General features: G+C 41.7%; 2 protein-coding genes across 3 annotated transcripts; one reads left to right on the forward strand and one right to left on the reverse strand.

The window, feature by feature from the left end:
- Positions 1 to 485: 485 nt before the first annotated feature.
- On the reverse strand, positions 486 to 13,381 carry rpgra (retinitis pigmentosa GTPase regulator a). 2 transcript variants are annotated; one of them, XM_069154081.1, is made up of 13 exons: positions 13,263 to 13,381; positions 12,875 to 13,000; positions 12,682 to 12,777; positions 11,910 to 11,972; positions 11,636 to 11,794; positions 11,372 to 11,521; positions 11,107 to 11,265; positions 10,629 to 10,784; positions 9,835 to 9,959; positions 9,365 to 9,568; positions 8,008 to 8,563; positions 7,823 to 7,902; positions 486 to 6,398 (listed from the first exon to the last, which is right to left on the reverse strand). In XM_069154081.1, exons 1-13 carry the CDS (start codon positions 13,288 to 13,290, stop codon positions 2,061 to 2,063), a joined length of 6,240 nt encoding a protein of 2,079 aa, XP_069010182.1. In that variant the 5' UTR covers positions 13,291 to 13,381; the 3' UTR covers positions 486 to 2,060. The 2 variants fall into 2 exon arrangements, with proteins under 2 accessions (XP_069010182.1, XP_069010181.1); XM_069154080.1 differs by having other exon boundaries at positions 12,875 to 13,003.
- An 878-nt stretch (positions 13,382 to 14,259) lies between these two features.
- Positions 14,260 to 17,330, forward strand: otc (ornithine transcarbamylase). Its single transcript, XM_069153584.1, has 10 exons — positions 14,260 to 14,412; positions 14,522 to 14,660; positions 14,767 to 14,848; positions 15,266 to 15,353; positions 15,578 to 15,731; positions 15,819 to 15,941; positions 16,065 to 16,118; positions 16,277 to 16,426; positions 16,965 to 17,102; positions 17,222 to 17,330. Exons 1-10 carry the CDS (start codon positions 14,330 to 14,332, stop codon positions 17,279 to 17,281), a joined length of 1,071 nt encoding a protein of 356 aa, XP_069009685.1. The 5' UTR covers positions 14,260 to 14,329; the 3' UTR covers positions 17,282 to 17,330.
- The last annotated feature ends 1,106 nt before the right edge of the window (positions 17,331 to 18,436 follow it).

An 18,436-nucleotide genomic window follows, 5' to 3' on the forward strand; every position in this document is an offset into this window, starting at 1 on the left:
ATTATTAATGGCTCAGTCCAAGCAGTTACAGCCAGGCCACACGGCAGATAACCATCTGTCTGACAAGTCAAAATGTCTATTTCTATTCGTTTCACTCCACCTTCTTCGCCTGGTTGTGTGCCTCCTGTTAGAATAACCTGCAGTATCCGCCGAGCTCCTCTGAAGAGCAGCACACAGCCGTGGGCCACAGTGGAAACACGGGCGCAAGTTTACTCCCTGTTCCTAATGATGTAAACATTTTACAGGAAGTAAAGTTGGATCCAAGTAGTTTCCTAGCAACACTATTCTGATGATATCTTCTTATTAGAGTAACGGTATCCTAATCACCGTCTTAAGTTGTTTTTTTTCATCTCTTAGAGGCTGAGGTGTAGAAGGAGGTGCAGTGTGTTTGTAGATGTTCTTCAGCAGATTAGACCAATTCTGGCTCGACACACAGATGATCATTAATATGTTCTGTAACACACACACACAGTAGACAAACTGGGTGAAAGTAAAGAGTAATCAGTGTTTAATTTTCTGTCTCCACGAGCATGTGGTTTGGTTACAGACCCCTGTGCAGGGGACGAATCCACACACGAAGCTCCTTGTCTTGAAGGGAAACAAGAAAGGAGAGGCAGGAGGCGTGCAGCGGAGCGACTGCGAGAAGATCTCCGGAGCTGTAATTAGGTAGGTAGCCAAGTGAAACGCCTCCTCAGGATGAGAGATGTTTCTCTGAGGTCAGGTGAGGAAACAGTTGACTCCGTCTTTGTTCACTTGGCTCTGTGTGACACTTTGATGTGGTTTCAGCCTGGGATTTACGATTAAGACGGCCTAGTTATGATGCTTACAATTAGTTGATGTTGGTGACTTTCTTCCTGAGGGAGGTTTGGTCCTGGTGCAGGGTGTGAACATTTGGCTCACTTCCAAGTCTCAAAGGCATAAAAATCCTCTTATTCACGGACCGTAATTCATCGTCATCTCGACAGACACGAGGAATACAAATACATTTATGAAACGTTTCAAACTTGTTTCAAATAAGGTGATTCACTCATCAGACCTTTACATCAGAAAGTCTGCAGATAGAGAGGAGAACACATCAAAAGATAAACAGAGAGAGAATAATTCAAAACAAATCTTCACTGACAGTCACGTTTACATTTCTTAAAGTGTATTCTGATATTCTGTATTTTTCTGTCAACAAATCCCATGAAAGGACCTAATCAATAAATCCATCCCACTAACAAGTACTGTCTCTCTAGCGTTGTCGATCAAGGCTGCTCAAGCCTCTATTATACACCTGAATCATCAACTAAATGGTGAGCAGTGGAGTTGCATTGTGGGTACTGTCTGTCAACTATTTTACAAAGAAAAAGATTAAAAAAAAAATAAAAAAAATCTAGTTCTGCTGCATTGATTATTATATTTTTAATTAAGCAATTCAACTTAAATATCTCTCTCTTAAGTTTGATAATGTTACAACGGTGAAATGTTAAACTGTCTTTAAAAACACACAAATGAGACACGCTCGGTAACAAATCCATTATATTGAACATGCGTGCTGCGGTTTAAAGTGGAGGAACAATGTGAAAGGTTTCACATGAGTCTGCAGCTCCCCTCTGCTTTATTGACTTTTAGAGTGAGTTTCAGGTTATTGTTTAGCTGTCGGGGCCCCAAATGTATTATTTTGGTTCGCTCTCACCCATCTCAGCATAATGTTTGAGCAGAGCAGGCGGCAGTGTGCTCTGTAAATATCCACTGCAGTATTAAAAGCTGCAGATTATTCAGTGTCCTGCGGTACCAAGTACCAAAGTATCACGCTGTTTCATTAATAAAGGAGCTTTAAAGAAAAAGAATGAGCTACGCATTTGTTTTTAGAGATTTACATCCTCGGATTAAAATGGCCGTGTGTGTGTGTGTGTGTCAAAGAGGAGTCAGATGCTTTTGTTCTCGAGTTTTCAGGTAATTTGTTGACAGTCAGAGAAAATACAGAATAACAGCAGGCTGCTGTTTGAAGCACTCAGCTGACAGTTTCATGGAGTGACTCCCAGTGAGGTTTCACAGCATCAGACCGTGTGCTCGCGTCACTGCAGGTCCAAGTACTGAGGCAGCACATTGTTCCAGAACTGCTGCGACCCTTCCGGCCTCTTGTCCCCATCCTCCCCGTCCGGCCTCTTGTCCCCGTCCTCCCCGTCCGGCCTCTTGTCCCCGTCCAGCCTCGTCTTCGTCCTCGGTGCCGGTTTGGGTGTTTCTTTCTCTTGTTTTCTGTCTGGAAACTTCTGCTTGTCCTCTTTTTTGGTTTTTGTTAATTTTACTTTTTCTTCCTCCTCACCTTCTCCTTCTTCCTCCTCATCCCCCTCTTCCTCTCCCTCAGCATCCTCATCATCATTTTCCTCATCTTCATCACCTTCCTTGCTTTCAGTTTGTTCCTTTTTTCCTTCATCTCTCAGATTTTTTTGTCTTGTCTGTGTTTTCTGTTTAATCTTTGTATCTTCACCTTCTCCTTCTTCCTCCTCATCCCCTTCTTCTTCTTCCCCCTCTTCCTCTTCATCCTCATCTTCCTCATCTTCATCACCTTCTTTGCTTTCAGTTTGTTCCTCTTTTCCTACATCTCTCTGATTTTTTAGTCTTGTCGGTGTTTTCTGTTTAATCTTTGTATCTTCACCTTCTCCTTCTTCCTCCTCATCCCCTTCTTCTTCTTCCCCCTCTTCCTCTTCATCCTCATCTTCCTCATCTTCATCACCTTCTTTGCTTTCAGTTTGTTCCTTTTTTCCTTCATCTCTCTGATTTTTTAGTCTTGTCGGTGTTTTCTGTTTAATCTTTGCATCTTCACCTTCTCCTTCTTCCTCCTCATTCCCTTCTTCTTCTTCCCCCTCTTCCTCTTCATCCTCATCTTCCTCATCTTCATCACCTTCTTTGCTTTCAGTTTGTTCCTCTTTTCCTTCACCTCTCTGATTTTTTAGTGTTGTCTGTGTTTTCTGTTTAATCTTTGTATCTTCATCTCCTTCCTCCTCATCACCCTCTTCTTCTCCCCCCTCTTCCTCATCATCCTCACCTTCATCACCTTCCTTGCTTTCAGTTTGTTCCTTTTTTCCTTCATATCTCTGATTTTTTAGTCTTGTCTGTGTTTTCTGTTTAATCTTTGTATTTTCATCTTCCTCCTCTTCTTCCTCATCTTCATCTTCTGCTTCCTGCTCATCATCACTCTGAACTGTAGCTTTTTCAGTAGCCGCTGCATTTTTTATTTTTTCCTCTTCTTCACCTTCACCTTCACTCTCTTCCTCTTCTCCTTCCTCCTCTGCAACATCCTCTCCATCCTCTTCTTCCTCATCCCCTGTGCGCTCTTCCTCCTCTTTTTCTTCTGCACTCTCACCCTCAGCTTCTCCCTCATCTTCCTCCTCCTCCTCCTCTTCTTCTTCTGCACTCTCACCCTCAGCTTCTCCCTCATCTTCCTCCTCCTCATCTTCTTCTGCACTCTCACCCTCAGCTTCTCCCTCATCTTCCTCCTCCTTCTCCTCACCCTCTTCTTTGTCTTCCTCATCTTCTTCTTTCTCAGCTTCCTCATCATCTACAGACGCCTCTTCTTCCTCACCCTCTTCGTCTTCATTTTCTTGATTGCTTTTTTCCTCTTCCTCTCCCTCCTCTTCATTAGCCTCACTGTCTTCATCATCATCATCTTTCTCTCCTTCACTTTCTTCTGTCTCTTTATCTTCCTCTGAGCCTTTTTCCTCATCCTCACTTTCTGTGGAGTCTTCATCATCTTTTTGTTCCTCAGTTTCATCCTCTTCCTCTTCATTAACCTTATCTTCGTCTTCGCTTTTTGCAGACTCTGCAGTGTCACTTTCCTCTCCCTCCTCCTCCTCATCCTCCTCCAACTCTTCGCTCTTGCTGTCAGCACTCTCTGATTCATCGTCACTTTTCTTCTCTTCATCTTCACTCACCTCACTTTCCTCTTCATCATTTTTATTGTCTTCTTCACTCGACTCCTCACTTTCACCCTCCTCCTCCTCCTCAGCTGTTTCACTCAACTCGGATTCACTCCATCCTCCACCTGTTTCCTTACTGTGCTCTTCCTCTCCCTCGGTCTCCATATCGCTCTCCTCCTCATCTTCTTCCTCACTGCTGGAGTTTGTTTTCTCCCTGCCCTCTTCTTCCTCACTGCTGGAGTTTGTTTTCTCCCCGCCCTCTTCTTCCTCACTGCTGGAGTTTGTTTTCTCTCTGCCCTCTTCTTCCTCACTGCTGGAGTTTATTTTCTCTCCGCCCTCTTCTTCCTCACTGCTGGAGTTTGTTTTCTCCCCGCCCTCTTCTTCCTCACTGCTGGAGTTTGTTTTCTCCCCGCCCTCTTCTTCCTCACTGCTGGAGTTTGTTTTCTCTCCGCCCTCTTCTTCCTCACTGCTGGAGTTTGTTTTCTCCCCGCCCTCTTCTTCCTCACTGCTGGAGTTTGTTTTCTCCCCATCCTCTTCTTCCTCAGATTCCTGATCTTGATCTTCATCACCCTCTTCAGAACCACTCTCTTCTTCAGCCTCTTTGTTGCTACTACTTTCACTATCCTCCTCCTCCTCCTCATCTTCCACCTCGCTTCCACTCTTTCCCTCTTTGTCTTCCTCAAGTTCCTCATCGTCAGTATCTGTTTCATCTCCCTTGTTATCCACATCCTTTTCAGAAGCCTTAAAGGTGTTCTCATCTTCATCCTCTTCACCCTGTTCCTGTGTGGATGTTTCCATGTCTGCACCCTTCATCTGCTCAGACGTGTCACTTTTCACCGCCTCCTGTTGTGATGGGTCACGAGTGGTGTCACTACTTTTTTCCTCTTCCTCTCTTGACTCTGATAGTACACTGATGTCTTTCTTCGTGCCATCTTCTATTTCATTCGATGGTTCTGTTGAAGACAACTGTGGCGATGTGGAGGAAGAGGAGGGCAGCTTGACTGCGCTCTGCTTTCTGAATTGCTTTGCTTTAACGGGTGTTTTAGGTGGTGTCGAGCTGGTTTTGTCACTGTCAGAGTGGAAACCCCTGACACTTGTCACTGCCTCACTGAAGACCCCCATAGCTGCACCTGCCATCCCAACAGCAGGAAGAAGACATGCTGCGGTACTGAGAATTTCACCCCACCTTGGTTTTTCCTCTGTCAGGCCCTGACTTTCCTCTCTGTCTGTTTCATTCACAAGCAAATCCGGACCAAGAGGTTCAGAGCCTTGCAGGGATTTGGCACCACTGACAGAAACCACCTCTGTTCTCTTGGGGCTTTGTGAGGAAATGGATTTTCGTGTCACTTCAGAAGGTGTATCCTGCCGGGATGGCGCTTCGATCTTCTTACGCTTTGGCTTGGTCTTTTTATTATCTTTAGAGTCGACATCAGCTTCAGCTTTAACTTTGTCTTTCTCTCCTTCTCCCCCGGCTTTTGTTTTTGTCTTCAGTTCATTTTCAGATTTATTTGCCTTCTTTTTGTCCTGTACTTTAGGTAACATCTGCTTATCCACAGCTCTGCCTTTCCTTTTTTGAATGGTGTCCGTGGCAATGCTTAACTCATTTTCCTCACCTTTTCCTTTATCTTTACTTTTAACAGGCGTGTTACTTTGATCTTTGACTGGTGTGGATCGGAGCTCTTTTGACATCCCTTTAACTTTCACAGGTGTGGACTTTACACTTAGAGACTTCTTAGCTTGAGGCTGAAAAGATATGGTCACAGGTGTGCTTTCTTTTTTTGCTGGTAGGGATTTACTTTGACTTTTTCCTGTAGTAGATTTAACCTTGTTCTGATCTTTTGTTGGAGTTGATTTGACTCGGTGCGTCCCCTGTTGCACCTCAATTTCAACAGGTTTGCTTTTGTTTTGGATTACTTCATCTTCCTTTGCAGCCTTTTCAATGGAAATCGAACTGGTTGTTTCATTTCCTTTAGTAACCTTAATAACAGGAGATCTCTTGTCTAAAGTTGATGATTTCATTTTCTCCCTTTTTGGGGTCCCCATCAAATCTCTCTGAAAAGAGCTGTCTTTCACATCCTCTTGGTTTATATTACTTTCTGTCAAGTTTCTTTTCTTCCTGGGATTTTTCTTCACTTCAGTCAGTCTCTGCTGCGCTTCATTCAGTTTCTTCCAGACCGATTGTTGTGTTTTTGGACTGTACTCTGACAGTTTGCTCTTATCACGTATTGGTGACTTAAGCTGGGAAAGCTTCTTTTGAGGTTGTCTGTTTTCTGGAGTTTTGATTTTATCAGACTCCTTGGTAATGTTCTCTTTGCCTTTGACTTTGTGGTTCTTCTTTGTGCTCTTCAGTGGAGACACATCTTTCTTTAAGGAGCTGGTGCCTTTCAGAAGTTCTGTGGTTAAGGCCTCAGGAGAGTTTTGATCTGTTTTCCTATTGGATAGGAGTTGTTCTGCCTCTTTCGCAGTTCGTCTCAGAGCTCTGCCCTTTTTCTTTTCCTGTAATAAATCACACAAATTTGGTCAGATATAAAAAAAAAAAACTGGGCAAAAAAAGGTCATAGGCTGGACAATACCATGTTATAAAAATAAAAGTGGCATCAGCGCAGTAGCCGGTCTGCAATCAATATGACGGTAATTAGGTTCTTTAGCATTTTAATGCTTTAAAATTCAGCGTATGAACCTTATTCGGTTTAGAGATGTTTCAGTTGTTAAGGTGTTTTGAATATTACACATCTGTATTTTACACTACAGAACATTTATTGGAAGTGTATATTTAGATGTGATCATCATGTAAAAATACATTTTGGTACATTTTTGTACAATATAATTTGAACATGTATATAAAATAATCTTTAAGCATATGGAAATGATGGAGTATGTGTGGATTTTAATGGGGCTTCCAAGAATATCATAAAACATATGGCACAGTGGGCCCACATAACAAGGTAGTCAGCCTCAAGTACAGGTGTGGGTGGGAGGTAAAGAAAGCCACTGTGGTGATGGAGCGAAGACGAGGAATCCATATTTTTCCATCTCTTCTGGGGATAAACAGGCTATGGTTAATTGGGGGTCAGTGAGGTGTCAATCACGGAGCAGCCAGTGTGGCACCAATGCAAGCCTGTCTAGAGCTACTCAGTCTATTGTTTTGTCACACTTACAGCCCACACACGTGAGCACATATGCACATACTGTACATGCTGACGAACATCTACCACTACAGCTACAGGACAGCAGCGGGTTACTGAGCACCACATGTTGCAGTAACCCGTTGCACACAACAACGTAGGAGACTCCTTCACAGCTTGCTTCATCGCTGGCTGTGGAAACACTGATGAGATGTGGAAGGATTCCTGCCAACTTTTCCGAAGCAATTGTGTGTGTGTGTGTATCTGTGTGTGTTTGTGTATCTGAGGGCCAGAGCCCAAACACATTTGTGTATTGGCAGAAGCTATCCAAACATCTGAATCTGCCTGGATGAGATTCATCACAGAGATTCTTGGAACAAAACAAAATTAAGATGAAAAACTGAGAGACTAAAACACCAGAATCAATTTCACTTCAGTGTAACACTAAGTGGAAACTTTCTCCACACACACACACACACACACACACACACACACCTACACACTTGTGCTTACAGGAACACACACACACACACACACACACACACACACACACACACACACACACACACACACACACACACACATACAGTATGTATGCTGAGGTATGCACATTTCCTGGAAAAGTCAGTGAGTGTTCAACGTAGCTGCTTCCTGCCCTGGAGTGCATATAATCTAGAGCAGAAAGAAGAAGCCAAAAGAGGAAAATAACATTCAACTGACTCTCTGTTTATGACTCAGTGGATGATATCTACTCTATCAATTGCTTAATGAGCCATTAAAATCCACTTCTCTCACCGTATATGACCAAAAGTCTGAGTCGACTCCTTTCTCTTCCACATCTTCAGTGACATTCTGTCTCTTGACAGTTTCTCCCTCTGAAACAATAAACAAGACTTGGTTAAACTGCAGTATCTATTTCCATATTTTCATGAACACAACAAGCATTCTAGACACTTGTTAAAATTATAGGATCAAAGTACCTGTTTGTGGAGTCGCAGGATGCTCACCCTCACTGAGATGTTTATTGGAAACATGAGTGGGGGGTCTAGTCGGGCTGCAGGGCTCTTTAGGAGGTAAAGGAGATGACAGTTTGTCGCTTAAGGCCTTTCTAGTCTGTGCTGCTCGGTATACTCTGGTTTTAGGAGTCTGTCTAGTGGATACAGGGATGTTGGGGTTACTTTTTGTTATAGATTTAGGTGACAGCAAGGGAGAAGGCAACTCTTTAGATATAGACTTAAAAGAAGCAATGGTGGAGGCCTTTTTCTTAAGTGTGCGTGATGATTGTGAATGTGGGCTCGATTCCTTTGAGGATAACAAAAGTCGTTGAGGGGATATGGACTGAGATCTGGGGGAGAGAAGGGGGCTTGCTGTTGCTTGTGATTGTGGTTTGGGTGATGATGAAGGGCTCGTAATGTCCTTTGAAAACGTTTTTTGGGTTAGGCTGTTTCTGGACGTTTGCCGTGAGGTGTTGCTGAAGCCAGAACAAAGACGTGGGAGGCTCTGAAACATCTCCCCGAAGAGCTCTACAGAACTCTCCTGAAAGACAGAAAGCAGCAAAAACAGCACTGAGCTTGGTCTGTAATGTGTCTTAAGGAGCCCCCTTCAAGCAGTTCCTTTGCGTGTGCTACAGTAGATCTGAAGTCTGGAGTAACACTGCCCCCCATTGGAGTTAAACAGTGATTACAATGATCTAAAGTCAAGATGAGAAACTTCTCCACGGAGACTGTAAGACCTTTTAACGCCACATAGTGGTGTAGATATTAAATGCAATTTAATTCCAGTTTCATGGCCATTGTATAAAAATATGGAAAACCAGTGGGGATTATAAAGGCCACTATTTTGTTATGATTATATCACGGTTTTATTTTAACAATAATTTTAATCTTTAAGTTGTTACAAAATTAAAAGGAATGGATGGTTTAACCCATGGAAAACACTCACATGACTATGACATAAATCCTTTTCATGGAAAGATGTCACAAAAGTTGATGCATCCCCATTTTTACACTGGTTTGCTGCAGGTCTAGTGGTGCCTACTGAGGCTCCATTTAAAGACTGACCAGCCTCCTGTGCTGTCAGACAGTTCACAAGTGTATAACATGTCCAAACAGCCCACAACCTTGCAAACAAATATCAAAACATTACTGCCTACAACAGGCAAGAGAAAGTAACTCAGACTTTTGTGAATTTAATTTAATGTCCTTCAATACCATTCATTTTTATGAACAGTAAATGCTGTGTTTTTTACAACTTTTCAGGATTTGCACCCTGTTTTCTGATGTTAATGTAAAAACATTGTTATGTTTGAAATATTAGTAATGAAGAGTTGGTTCCTACTTTTTCTCTGTGACGGGCTCGAGCAGATAGAGCTGACTTTGGGACAAGTGGAGTTGGATCAATAAAAGTGTCTGGAAAGAGAACTTCTGTATAACTTGGCTCCAAAAAGTGTGTGATTATGACGTCCTTCTCTGGCACTGCTTCTTGGTTCTCTGGTGGTTTGGGCGCAGCCAGTACCAACATGTGGTGACCACCACCGGACACCTCATGAGAGGACACGAGAAAACAATCATTTGTTGTCAATGTAACATTAATTAACACAATTAAATATCAATTATTATAACCTGGACCCAGAGAAGTGGCTGAAAATGCATGACCGGATTAACCATTTAAAAAAAATAATCTTTTTTGAGGGAACTCAGCTCACTGCCTTTCAAGCCTTTTTTAACACCTGTAGATCCCCTCGAGATCAAAACCTGGGATTGATGCATGACCTGCATCCCTGCTGCCCTGAAACCACCTTCACTTACTGACTCAACGTTGAATTGGCGAAACCGTGTGCAGAGTGTCGGGCTGAACTGGTTGATGTAGTTCTCCTCCCCTAACCCAAGTTTTCCATGACGACCATCACCGAACGTGTAGAGCAGCCCGCTGTCTGTGCAGGAGGATGAGGATGTGTGAATTAGATGAAGGCTCGACATATTCAATCACTGCAGAAATTGTGAGCAACATTTTTCGCTTCTTATAAACTGAGAAACAGCCGCTGACACCTGGCCAACATACATGTTAATAATTATATATATTTACTATTTATGTGAATTTCTATGTGATATTTTTTCTTTTTCATTCTTTTTGACTCTAAATATTAAAAAAAATCAATATTAAATATTTAAATATTGCTGCACTAATCAGGATTTATTACGTTGTCGTGATTGGTGGATAAATCCATTTGTCAAATGACAGAAATTTGATCAATTAACATTTTGACAATTGATTATTTGTCAAAGTAATTTATCGAGCAAAAATGTCTGAAAGGAAATGCTGCTTTATCAGTTTAATATAATTTGTAATGGAATTTCTTAAAGACTCTGTGGCTCTGGGAATTTCTTTGAAATCGTACAGATTCAATAACTGACTAATGTCAGTAGCAAAGCAGGCGAGGTGAATTTCCTCTGGGGATTTGAACAACTACCTGTAGCCCCATAAATACCAAACGCATGATCCTGCAGCCTTGAGTACTCTTGACGTGTAAAACATGATTTAACAAACCTGAACAGGCAATACCATTTTTTTTAAACTAGCGTGATGTTCAAACGTGGCTCACTTGTGATCACAGCGGTGTGGCTCTCTCCACAAGCGACATGTCTGATGCTGCTGTTAGAAAAGTGCTCCAGTGCTTTTGGCAAATGAACTTCAAACAGAAACGTTCCGTGGCCCAGCTGACCGTGCTGACCTCTGCCGAACGTGTACACGTTCTCCCCTAGTAAAAACAGACACACTCATCAGTATTGAATATTTTAGTTTAATACTTCTTTACACTTGCATTCCATTTCAGAAATGATTATTGTGCATTTTTAATCGTTATATGTAGAAAATACTGCAACTTCATTGTACTAAAAGTTTTTCTTAATAGAAGTGACTTTTTTTTTCTTCGATTTCATGACCTTTAAAAAATAAGGTGTCTTTGAAGATTGTCACACTGATTTTTCCTGATAATATAGGGAAAAATGCTTTTATTAGTAATGGAGCCTGTTCACTTCATAATATCAATACTTTGCTCTTTCTTTATGCCGGTAACGTACCTGTAACTGTGACTGTGTGCTCTCCTCCACAGCACACCTGTGTGGCATGACCCAGAATGCCTTGCACCCGCTGAGGGACTCTGTGATTGGCCAGCTGCCGCACCTCGAGACCAAGTCTTCCATTCGCACTCTCACCAAACGTATAGAGGTCACCGCTCACTGGGAAAAAAAGACAACACAGTAAATGGTTTCTGAAAATTGGTTAAATTACAGATCAGACTGGGTGAGGGGCTCTTCTGCTATATTTGGCTGGACTCTGTTGTACCTGTGACAAATGCTGAGTGGTGGTACCCACAGGAGACCCATATCACCTCCTCACCAACATCCACCTCTCTGGGCTCTGCTGCAAATCCCTCGTCCCCTACACCAATCTGACCCACAGAGTTGTCTCCCCACATGAACAGCCTCCCGTCCTCTACCAACACACAAAAAAACAAAAAATCAAACAACACACACATATATACAGTTTAGACCTCCGCTACAGCATCTTGAATAGCAGATACATTGATTGTATGATCACTGTTTGGACCTGTTAAGGCAGCTGAGGTGTTACATCCTGCAGAAAGCATTTTGATTGGTGCACAGTCACAGAAGGCAGGCAGCAGGCGAAAGGACGCAGTGTTGTTGCTGTGGCCCAAACCGAGCTGCCCCTCCTGGTTACTACCAGCACCGTACACATTGCCACGACCTGAAAATATTGAAATCGAATTCAATGCAAGGGCAAACAATTTAGGGAGAATTATATTCTGTGTCCATGCAAATATGTCACATATTATTCTAATATTCTTTATATGATATCTTACTAGTGTAGATGATCGTGTGATCTCTCCCACAAGCCACCAGCTTCACCTTCTCAGACTTCAAGGCTGGACAGAAAATACACAATTATTAAACTGCAGCTACTTAAAAAGGACTTCAAAAATACCCTAATTTAGGCCTTTTCTGCCAATATGCAAAGAAGAGCTGAAACAATTTGGCAGTTAATCAATTAGTCAATTGACAAAATATTAACGACCACCTTTCAGATAATCATATAATTGTTTCAGTCATTAATAAATCAAAAATATCAATCTTTCTATGGTTATATAATTTTTTTTTTAAGCTTACCTGTTGGACTGGACAATATCAATATCAGATTTATATTGTGATGTGAGACTGGATATGATCTTAGATTTTGGATATCATCATACGGCTCAAATGTTGTTTTTTCCTCCTTTTAAAGGGTTCATTATGATACAATTATGTTATTTTCTGAAACTTACAAGACTGTTTTAGCTGTTATTTTACTTGACGACTCACTTAGTCATTACATCCACATTACTTGTGATTATTTATAAAAAATCACTGTGTAAATATTTTGTTGAAGCATCAGTTGTCATTTCTACAATATCGTCTACTTAGATGCTATTACACTGAATGTCTTTGGATTTTGGAGTGACAAAACAAGCAGGCTAACGTGGGCTTTTCAATGTTTTTTGACAGTTTATGGACCAACTGATAAAAGAATTAGTCCTGAAAATGACAACAGCAGTAGAAAATCGTGACTAGGTACAGTCCAAGCGTAAAGTGTCTTACCTCTCACAGAGGCAGGTTTGCTGGCAGCAGCAGACTTCAATCCCAGCCCCAGCTGTCCCCATGTATTCTCACCAAACATGAGCAGCCTCCCGTTTCCTTCACATTCATTACAGGGATAGAAGTTTGATTTGTCTACCGACATGATCTACATAATGAACAACGTTTTAATGACGCAAGCGTTTAGCACACGTACCTGTGGTGACCGCTGAGTGCTCTCCACCACATGATATATGCACCGGACGGTCATTCTTTAACCAGAACTTGCTTGGCACATTATCAGCAAAAGTGCTCTTTCCAAATGTGAAGACGGCTCCTGTTTCTGCTGAATGAGAGTGTGGTTCGTGTTTAGGAAGCCTTAAATCGGGTAATACAGCAAAGCAAGGCACACATTTACAGCGCTTCTCCAATTTAACACCGGGTAAATCCCAGTCCAGCCTGCTGCCCGATGTCAGGCGAGTTAAGTAGCAGCAGGGTGCCAGAAATAGCAGCAGGTTTACAGCACATACACACTGTCAGCAGAGGAAAGGCCAGGTATTTAAAAATATAAATATGCTGCCTAGTAGTGTGGGAAGGACTCTCACCGGGTATGTTCACATCGGTCTGCCCCATCTTCTCCACCGCTATCCCCTTCACACCGCTGCCTCCTCCTCCTCCTCCTCTTCCTCCTGTTCACCGCGCAGCTCCGAGCTCACGACCGGTAGGGAGATCACGGAGAGATCAGAGGTCAGCAGGAGTGATCTCAGCCAGCTGGCTGTCCTTAAAGGACAAGTGAAAGTAACGTTTAATTAATAGAGACATATTTATGCTCATGTTTGCCTTTTAAAAATATTTAGTCAGGAGATTAATTACTTTAATACAAAAAAAACAGACTTTAATGAAACATAACGTGTTCTTAAAAGTTTTGGTTTAAGTTAAAAATAACGTTAATAACCTCAAAACAAGAATATTAATCCGCCCAAATTGACGTATCACACCCATATATCCATATATCACACCACTCTGCCACTTGACGTAGGCCTACTGTAGTTGCAGCAGATTACTTAATCAAAAATGTAAACATACGTTGCATTTTAATTGAGCAATACAAAAAAAAAAAAAAATACTCGTGATTTTAGCCCAAAATGATCATATTTTCAAAGTCATCTGGATTTAATAGAGACATTGCCGTCAATTCAGAAGTAAACCTGAGGTTTTTGTCAAATTGGTGATTTTTTTTTTTTAAAGGTAATTTATCACTTTCTTATAGATTATTCGAGTTTATTCATCGTAAATTTGGGGCATTATATTTTCAGAAAATATTCGATTTTTTTCTAGTAAATTTACAACTTTAATCTTGAGTTGTTGTTGTTTTTTTTCTTTGAATCACCGTAATTTGTATCTTTATTCATTCATTTTTTTACCTACAATGACCCTAATACGCCCTCTTCGTACATCACTTATTACAACATTAATTTCCAAAAGCAGATATCGTTACATTTTATTTTCAAAGCACAAAACACAAAACTAGAAGAAACCACGCCTCATTTCCGGCTCCTGCGGTGACGTCAGCAAAGCCACGCAGCTCTCTGCTCTGGCTGCATGCGTTTGGGACATCTGATGATACAATCACGCACCAACACGCTCCCACCGGAATTTACTTTGAGCTGCAATGTCTTTGAGGCTGTTTTCTGTGAACAGTCCCGTTTTCAAATGTTTAAAATCTCTTTATAACCCTTCGGCACGAGGGTTTGGGTAAGAAACTCCACATTACTATTTCACATGTGGAAACAGGAAAGTTTTGTCAATAGTGCGTGTTTTAATAACGATATGTGCAATTGGCCTCCGTTTGTTACTTTTTCAGGACTGGGGCTGCCTCCCTTGGTTCAGTAAATTTAAAAGGTCGCAGTTGTCTCACACTTAAAGATTTTAGCTCCGAAGAAATCAAGAGGCTGCTGTGGGTGTCAGCGGACCTCAAGCATCGGATCAAGCATGAAAAACAGGTTTTTATAAACAAATACTAACGTCTATTTTCATTTGATTTTCTTTTTACTCTGTGGTCTCTCTGGTTGGGTCATTTAAAGAGGCCATCTGTCATTTCTATTTCAGTATCTGCCTCTTCTACAAGGAAAGTCCATTGCCATGATATTTGAGAAGAGGAGCACCAGAACAAGAATGTCCACAGAAACAGGTGTTTGTATATAAGCATTCACTCCTACACATGTGGCTCAGTCAGACAACCCTATCAATAAAAAAATAAATAAAAAAAAGTTGGTGGGACACTTCAGGCCACATTTATAAAGGCAATTTTTAAGTGTCAAGTTTACGCAGATGAGCTGCATACCTTTATTTCATTCATGAGGACACGACTTTTAGTTGCGCCGATACCATTGATGCAAAGTCATTGTGAATGAGGACACAAAAGAACAGCTGAAGGGCAACTTTCAATGCAAGCTGTTAACAAAACAGTCTGAACAGCTTTCTCCTCTCGTTCCCCCCCCACCCCCTCTACTCCCCTTCAACGCTCACATTGTTCTATGTGATTGTTCTCTTTAAATACTACTTTGCTTTTAGGAAAACTAAAGTTGTCTTAATATCATAATGCCAGGTTTTGCTTTGCTGGGTGGACACCCCTGTTTCCTCACCTCGCAGGACATCCATCTGGGAGTGAATGAGAGTAGCACAGACACAGCTAAGTGAGTGTTATAATTTCTTATACATAAATGTTAAATGATCTTTGTTTAACCAAGGACATGTTGAAAAAAAACAAACCTGGTCATTATTAGCATATTGTCCTCTGATGTTGACTTGTAGTGTGCTGTGATTACTGTGACAACAACAGGTGGGGTGTTTCTTAGCCTGATCGTCCCTCCTGGTTCAGTACTTGAGCCTGCATGTGATCTCTGCGCTGTCACCACAGGGTTCTCTCTGGACTCTGTGATATTGTCTTGGCGCGAGTGTACGGCCACGCTACGCTGGAGGAGCTGGATAAGGAGGCGTCCATCCCCATCATCAACGGTCTGTCTGACCTCTACCACCCGATCCAGATCCTGGCTGACTTCCTCACTTTACAGGCACTCTCACCGCTCGATATACTACAATTTTCATCCAGTGCGCAGCAATGGTGTAGCGTTTCCTGAATTACTACGTTTCTCCTCCAGGAGCATTATGGTTCCCTCAGTGGACTAACGGTGAGCTGGATTGGAGACGGGAACAATGTCCTCCACTCCTTCATGATGACGGCTGCCAAACTGGGAGTTCATCTTAAGGTTGCTACACCGAAGGTTCGCCTCTTGTTACACTCTCGCGTACATGTATGCTGCACTTATTGTTTTGTTTTCTGGCAGCCAGCCTCTCATCTCTGCACTTTTAGTGACACTGAGATAAAACTGCATCTTTATTCTCAGGGTTATGAGCCAGAACAGAGTGTTATTCAAGAGGCACAAAGGCTCTCCAAACAGGTGAGGTCCTCTGGAGGTGTCATTCCCCTCGTGGGATCAATAAAGTCTATCTGTCTATCTGTCTGTCTGTCTAAACAGAGCACTTTGGTTGGCTAATTTTCTGATTAAACAAGTCTGTCTGGGTTATTATTAATAAATAATACTACGTTCTTTCTCAGCACGGGACCCAACTCGTTCTGACCTCTGACCCCATGGAGGCCGCCCATGGCAGCAATGTTTTGGTCACGGACACCTGGGTCAGCATGGGCCAGGAAGAGGAGAAGAAAAAAAGGCTCAAAGACTTCCATGGTTACCAGATTACCATGCAGGTAAAGAAGGACATTATTTTTGTATCATTTAGAAGCAAATACACACACACCCCCCCCCTGTTCTCGTATCCAGTCTTCGGCTCACACATCAAGCCACCGGTAGATGTTGGAGAGGTGAGCAGTTGTCCACCAGCTGCAGCAGGGCTCATTTCCAAATGTCTCACTTCTGTGCACACACTACGACAGCAAGCAAATCAGTACTGCACAAAACAGTGTCTATGTCTCTAAACAAAACTGCATTTAACCATCTCAAACTACATGTAACTGAGAAGGTAAACTTTAAAAAACTCATAAAATGTGATTTGTTAAAATGATTTACACAGTACAGGATAGTAAAGGTAAAAATGGACAGCGTGATATTATGAGACACACTACACGGCCACTATTTTGATCTGTAGAAGTAGTATAAGTCTGACACCATTCATTAGCAACAAAGCACAAATTTAATAGAATTTTATTTTTTACATTTTTATTCTACCCGGTGTGTCACCACACTTTGTTGATTTTATCTACATGTTTGGTCGTTGGTCCATTACAGACAGGAAGCGTGGCCAAACCAGACTGGACCTTCCTGCACTGTCTCCCTCGGAAAATGGAAGAGGTAGATGACCAGGTGTTCTACTCGTCCCGCTCCCTCGTCTTCCCAGAGGCCGAGAATAGGAAATGGACCATCATGGTGGGTAATCTGCTGAAGCCTCCATTATTTAATGTGTCGTTTAGATGAATCTTCTTCGAATAGACTTTGCCTCCAGTTTATCTTCATCTACTGATCGTGATAACTGTCATCTCTTCCAGGGTCTGATGGTTTCTCTCCTGGCTGACTATACTCCACAGATCCCCATGCCCAAGTTTTAACTTCAGCTCTTAAAATTAGAAGAGTAAAAGAGTTATTAGTGGCAATGTGGATATATCTGTGTTGTTTGTGTGTCTGTATGTGTGTGTGTGTGTGTGTGTGTGTGTTGGCTTCACATCTTTTTCCAAAAGCATCACAGTACCTTTGTGCACAAATTTAAATCCAGCTTTACTGCTTTGTTCAAACCACTCTACTACAAAGCTTCAAATCAAAGACATTGTACTGTGCTTCACTGCAGACCATCTTCCAGATTACAACGTGGTTTTACATTTTTTTTTGAAATAGTACAATAAGAAAATCCACTTTGTTTTACGAAGGGTGCAGCTGAATGGATCACATGTAATCCATATACACAGTCAGGAGACTGACGTGGGCATTTTGGTGATCTTGTCCCACCCAACATGTTTCCTGCCTGTAATAAAGGCAAAATACCAAAAACTAAGATTTTAACATTTCATGACATATCAGTTTTTGTGTAGTTTGGTTTTATTAGTCAGAACAGCATCCAAGCAATGTTGAGAAACATTAGAATTTTTGCAATAATGGAAAATGTTTACATCTCACAGCAAATGGGCTGATTGTGTTATCAGATGAATACCATGTGGTACATGTTTTTATAATGTACACGTGTCTTTCAAATCATACTGTCTACATTTGTAATGCTGCCTTTGAGTTTTATATTGTCCACGAAGAGACCTGTAATGTGGAAATCAGCAAAACTAAAAGAATAAAATTGACACCACACTCTAGTAATAATCTCAGTCTGCCCAAATCGGGTTTTTGCGTGTGGTGGAACTAACCTTTGATTAGTTTACCCTGACTAACCAATCACCACTGCTCATGCCTAAACCCAACCAAAGCCATACAGACAAGGGATAGACACAGGATAGAATTTTTGAGCACTAGAATGCTAAAAAAATAAAATAATAATAATTATAATAGAGTAGGGAAATCATGAGAAATCTTTTGTTTTGATCAAAATCTTAATGGTGTTCATGGTCAAATCAAGAGAGCAGTCTGCCCCTAATCTTAACTAATTGGGTGTTACTGTTCATTAGCAGTAAGAACCACAGAGCGGAGTTGTTGTTTTTTTACTGACCACGTGCTTTTAATACCTGGTGTTGAATTGAACGACGTTTAATTGACGCCCGTTTGGC

The sequence above is a fragment of the Embiotoca jacksoni genome, unplaced genomic scaffold (assembly GCF_022577435.1).
Source record: "Embiotoca jacksoni isolate LCO1_2020_lvr unplaced genomic scaffold, fEmbJac1.0.p SCAF_2, whole genome shotgun sequence".
NCBI classification, from domain to species: Eukaryota; Metazoa; Chordata; class Actinopteri; family Embiotocidae; genus Embiotoca; species Embiotoca jacksoni.

What these genes read in the sequence shown, in the direction of transcription:
- rpgra (XM_069154080.1), bottom strand. Translation starts at nt 13,290, where the DNA reads ATGGGGCAGACCGATGTGAACATACCCG. An exon ending in GCACTCAGCGGTCACCACAG is followed by an intron (nt 12,778 to 12,874) that starts GTACGTGTGCTA and finishes ATGAATGTGAAG; the next exon opens with GAAACGGGAGGCTGCTCATG. An exon ending in CCACACCGCTGTGATCACAA is followed by an intron (nt 9,960 to 10,628) that starts GTGAGCCACGTT and finishes CCTCCTGCACAG; the next exon opens with ACAGCGGGCTGCTCTACACG.
- otc (XM_069153584.1), top strand. Translation starts at nt 14,330, where the DNA reads ATGTCTTTGAGGCTGTTTTCTGTGAACAGTCCCGTTTTCAAATGTTTA. An exon ending in GGATCAAGCATGAAAAACAG is followed by an intron (nt 14,661 to 14,766) that starts GTTTTTATAAAC and finishes TTTCTATTTCAG; the next exon opens with TATCTGCCTCTTCTACAAGG. An exon ending in CACAAAGGCTCTCCAAACAG is followed by an intron (nt 16,119 to 16,276) that starts GTGAGGTCCTCT and finishes GTTCTTTCTCAG; the next exon opens with CACGGGACCCAACTCGTTCT.